This window comes from Propithecus coquereli, unplaced genomic scaffold, assembly GCF_000956105.1.
Source record: "Propithecus coquereli isolate 6110/MARCELLA unplaced genomic scaffold, Pcoq_1.0 Scaffold77, whole genome shotgun sequence".
NCBI classification, from domain to species: domain Eukaryota; kingdom Metazoa; phylum Chordata; class Mammalia; order Primates; family Indriidae; genus Propithecus; species Propithecus coquereli.
In genome coordinates, this window is record NW_012153840.1 from 2,030,897 (window position 1) to 2,036,005 (window position 5,109).

At 38.9% G+C, this 5,109-nt stretch overlaps 1 protein-coding gene across 1 annotated transcript in view; it reads right to left on the reverse strand.

Annotated features, from left to right (window-relative positions):
- DNAJC16 (DnaJ (Hsp40) homolog, subfamily C, member 16) overlaps positions 1–5,109 on the reverse strand; it is a 57,644-nt gene that overhangs the window by 46,153 nt on the left and 6,382 nt on the right. Inside the window, exons 3-4 of the mRNA XM_012662482.1 lie at positions 4,184–4,250; positions 2,682–3,012 (exon numbers count right to left, since the gene is read on the reverse strand). Coding sequence (XP_012517936.1) covers positions 2,682–3,012; positions 4,184–4,250 — 398 coding nt within the window. The remainder of the gene's footprint in view (positions 1–2,681; positions 3,013–4,183; positions 4,251–5,109) is intronic.

Genomic DNA, 5,109 nt, shown 5'->3' on the forward strand with positions numbered 1-5,109 from the left:
TGAGCCAGGACGACGCCACGGCACTCTAGCCGGGGCAACACAGTGAGACTCTGTCTCAAAAAAAAAAAAAAGAGAGAGATAGGATCTTGCTCTGTCACCCAGGCTGGAGTGCAGTGGAGTGATCATAGTTCACTGCAGCCTTGAACTCCTGGGCTTAAGCAATCATCCCACCTCAGCCTCCTACACAGCTGGAACTACAGGCACGCACCACTACACCTGGCTTATAGCGCAGTGTTTAACAGAATTAAACTCCTGGGTCTACACTCCACACTGCTGCTTAAGAGAAATGTAACCTTGAATTAGTCCCTTAGCCTTCCTATGCCTCAGTTTCCTCGTCTATAATATGGGGATAATAACTGTCACTCCTGCATTGGGTTGCTGTGGGGATAAAGATAGTCCATACAAAACCCCCCAATGCAAGGGAACTAAAATGCTCAGTAAAAATTATTATCATATATCCTTTAGTATCTAATACAGTAACTGGCACATGAAAGTTGATAAAGAAAAAAGTTTTAAGTAAGCATATGCAATGGATTTCTTGTCATCCGGTGCTTACTCCTTCTGCACTACGTTATTCTGAACCTGCAAAGGTCAGGGTGGTGTTAATTCTCTGTGTGTGTGTTTTCTCTTCAACTAAATGGTGAGCTCCTCAAGCAGGGACAGTGCTGACTACTTCTGGGCCCTCCTTGAAATGGAAAGCACACTTGTCTATAAATATTGGATGCTTTTGCACACTAGTTATTACCAGATTGTGTGACTGTAGATTCCACCTAGATAGCTGCAACATTTTTCCTCCAGGTAGAACTGTTCTTTCTTTCATATACTGCAAGTCAGGTGTTCTATGTTATTCTAAGATTATGTGCAAGCTTCCCCAGACCACTCAGCTAATCTTTAAGACTGCTCTTTCTGTCAATTCAAAATAGTTCTGCAGTAACTATCTTGAGAATTGTGATACCTCAACTGGACAGGGAATGGCCACAGATATTGTCCTGATCACATCTCAATGTCACCAAACCGTAACCAAGTGGAAATCAGTTGTTGGCAATCTTCAACCAAACTGAATGTCCCAAAGAGGAAAATTAATTAAACCAAATTAATCTAATACATTTAGCCACAGCCTACCTTCCAGGTTGAGGAAATCCATGGAATTTGGGGAGTGGGGTAGGGAACGGATACAATACTCAGCAAATATTAATTCTATGAAGGCTATTTCCAGCTTCTTCTACCCTTGTCATTTTGAGTCCTGACTTACTAGAATTATATAGCATAACAACTAAAAAGAATGGCAAGGTCTTCAATCATCAACAATTTAAGGACACTGAAAGGCAGTATAGCACCGTGGCTATGAGACTGTAGAGCCAGACTACCTGGGTTTAAGTCCCGGAACTGCCAAACACCAACTGTGACCTTGGATGAGGTACCAGAGGTGAGCTAAGTACCTGTAAAAGAGGGATGACAATGGCACCTGTCTCAGAGGGTTGTTGTTTAATATGAAGTGATACTTAAAATGGTACTTGGCATATGGTAAACTCTCAGTAAATATAAGCTATTATTATTACATTTGTATTGTTTCACATTGAATGTTCAAACTGAAGTTGTTATTTCCAACCACTTCTCCTGAATTCAACTCTTCCCTCTGTATTCCCTGCCCACCAGGAGCTCAGATCAAAGTGCAGACTGTCACAGTCCCTCTGTCCTCTCTCCCTCATTTCTCACATTCAAATGGTTCCAGGAGACAGGTGCCCCCAGGCTCCATGATCCTACCATGAAATATCCTACACTTGTCCCCCTCTCTCTACTTCCACTGCCCTAGTTCTGGCCACCGGTTGCTGTCTTGCCAGGGCTGGTAACCTCTCAGCTTCTTCAATGCGTCCTTCACACAGCTTTACCAGTCAGCTTTCTGAAGCGTAGATTCGATTACTCCTCTCTGTAAAAACTCTTCTTGGCCTTATTACATACTATAACATAAAGGTCAGCTCCCTCAGCCATCCTTGTCATTTTGAGTTCTGACTTACTAGGATTATAGACCGAGCTAAGACACGAACTTTAAAGAAGTAGTTAAGTTAAAATGGAGTCACCAGTGTGGGCCCTAATCCAATATGCCTGGTGTCCTTATAAAAGGTAAGGACACAGAAAGAAATACCAGATGCAAAGAGAGACGACTATGTGAATACACACTGAGACGTCGGCCATCTACCAGACAAGAGGAGAGGCCTCAGAAGAAAGCAAACCTATTGGTACCTTGACCTTGGACTTCTAGCCTCTAGAATTGTGAGAAAATAAATCTCTGTTGTTTAAGCTACCCAGTCTGTAGTATATTCTTATGGCAGCCCTGGCAAACTAATATGCACAGTGAAATGACAAACACCATAGTATCATCTGTATTAAAGTTGATGGTTGAGGGGTGCTTTGTTCAACTAGTAATTATTAGTTTCTCCTATGTATTAGGCCCCCAAATTGGTATTAGGAGACTATACAGATAAACCTTCAAATTAGTGATGCAAAATGAAAGTGGCTTATACATAATTGAAAATGTGTCCCTAGAAAACACCTACTACCATGAACTTGTGAAGAGAAATCACATTCACTGCTCCTTTCCCCCAATATCCCACACAATTCGAGAGATATAAAAGTCATCTTTTCTTATATAAAACATCTTCCAATTAAGAAAATGATCTTACCCAAGCCTTCCAGTTCTTGAACTACTTCTTTCCAAACAGGCTCGATATGGATACAGCTAAAGCACCAATCCGAGGTGATCTTAACGAGGTAGGGTTTCCTGAAGCTATCTGGAACCACTTCATTCACATAATGTGAAAAGTACAGTAAATACTTTTCATCAGTGGCGTCCCGCCGCTCAGAATTAAATGGGAAGTGAAAAAAGGATTCATCGAAATAAAAATTTTCATGGAAATGGCGGAAGCGGTACTCTCGCTGCTTCTGGTAGCCCTGGCTCTCTCCAGCATGTCCATAGTGATCATAATATGATCTCTTCTCTTCATTGGAAAGAATCTACAAAAATTAAAAAAAAAAAAGAGAAATCAAAACAAGCAAAAAAAGAGGTTCATCAAATGAGATGAGGGAGAGTTACAAAAGAAAAGTTTACCCAAAGGACTTTTCTGTAAGCAGCTTGGAAGACACAGGAAGAAAATACATGTACAGATTCTGACATGATTAGATAGTCTAAATGCAGTAAGTCATTCAATATACTAAGAAATCCTTCTCTTTTTTTAAAATTTTTTTGTTTTTTACTTTTTTAGAGACGGGGTCTTACTCTTTGCTCAGGCTGGTCTTGAATTCCTGAAATCAAGCAATCCTCCCGCCATGGCCTCCCAGAGTGCTAGGATTACAGGCATGAGCCACCGTGCCCAGCCCAAGAAATTTTTCTCTCGATAGAAAAATTAAAGAAAATTCAAGACCAAAATATTTTAGTTGTTTAGTTGTCATGCTCATCTTGGCATGAATTTTGAGCTATCACAACACTAAACACTTTAGTAAAACAAATAAACTTAATGTTGATCAATCTTGCTCAATCGCAAGAAAATTGACTTGGTCAGGCCTTATAGGTTGGAATAATTTAAACCAAGACATGAAAAGCTGTGAATACCAAAAAAGTAGCTACAGAATTGAGTCCAGTACTTTGTATGCTGTTGACTTTGTTTTACTTAAAAATGGCTTTGAAGTCTAAAATTCAAGAATCTGTTTTAGGATGATATGTCATTCTATGAGCTAAGCACATTTTGTTGAAGAGCATTACGCTACACAAATCAGGAAGCCACGGACTTATCTTTTATGCATATTCCAGACCAACCTACTTAAGGTGACATGTTGGAAAATTATTGAAAATCTTGCGTTTAAATGTATTTGTAACCTTGTGCCAGTTTAATAAATATAGGTGAATTCTTTCATGTAAATTTGTAAAAAAGGCAATAGACATGTATTCAAGGTAATTCTACAATTCTAATTAAAGTCTTTAAAATAGGCCAGTTTTTTCAAGAGCTAAAGTGTTCAGGCACTCGTTTCAACATATTAGAAGTGGCTAAATATGTTCTCTCTACTGTCACCTAGGAACTGGGTCAAGGGCATGGGGAACATGCACTTTCTGAGAGACCGCTATAAGACTGATCACCTAAGGCATATTTTATAACAGCTAATGGATGCATCGCAAAGTCTGCCACGCTACCTCGTAAGCCTTGCTGATCTGAATGAACTTGTCCTCAGCTCCAGGATCTTTGTTTTTGTCGGGATGCCTGAAACACAAATGGGCAGGCAGGGAGAATGGATTTGATTGTTTACACAGTCATTTAACATCCTTGTTCACACAGTTCACTACATCACAGGAAATGGAGGTCAATTTTGTTAGGATAGTTTCTTAAAATAAATGTAGAAGCAATCAGTTGCTTTATATGACTATAATAAATGAAACTCTGAAATAGGTGATTTCTTCCCAAAACACTGCAGCTGGGCACATTTTGAAAGCACCAGCTAGTACTGCAGCATTTCAATGAGAAGGGGGAGATTGCGCATGTTTTACTTTGCTCCCAACCACTGCTAAAGCTGGCTCAAGGCTAAATCACTTATCCATAAGAACCCACGTCTTTTCCTAAAATGGCAGCATTTCATCTCAATGTTAAAATGATACTGATCTAGGTGTTTCTTCAGACAATACAGATAAGACATAAGGAACAGTTTTAGGATGAGAGTGAATTTGTTTAGTAACAATCATGTTTCAAATAGTATCTTGCTGCTGACTTTCAAATTACAACATTTTAGTTTTCATTATTACTCTCATTTTATCCCATTCTGCCTGTGATTGTCTTTTACTTATAAATAGATAATTATTTCAAGGCCTCATGTTTAAGATGTGAGAAAAGTCTATAGTTCATGCAAAGTTATTTCAACTAATATTAGAACTAAATCTTAAACATTTGCTATTATATATAGCTGGTAATTAACTGTATCCATCTTGCTGGTATATATTATTTTTTAATCATCTTGTCTTTATACCAGTTACAGCTTTGGGGATTTTAAAGTTCTGGAAAGAAAGGGCTAGGTTTACTTGGACCCTCCTATGATCTAAATCAGTGTTTTGTACAGATTGATTTTTCA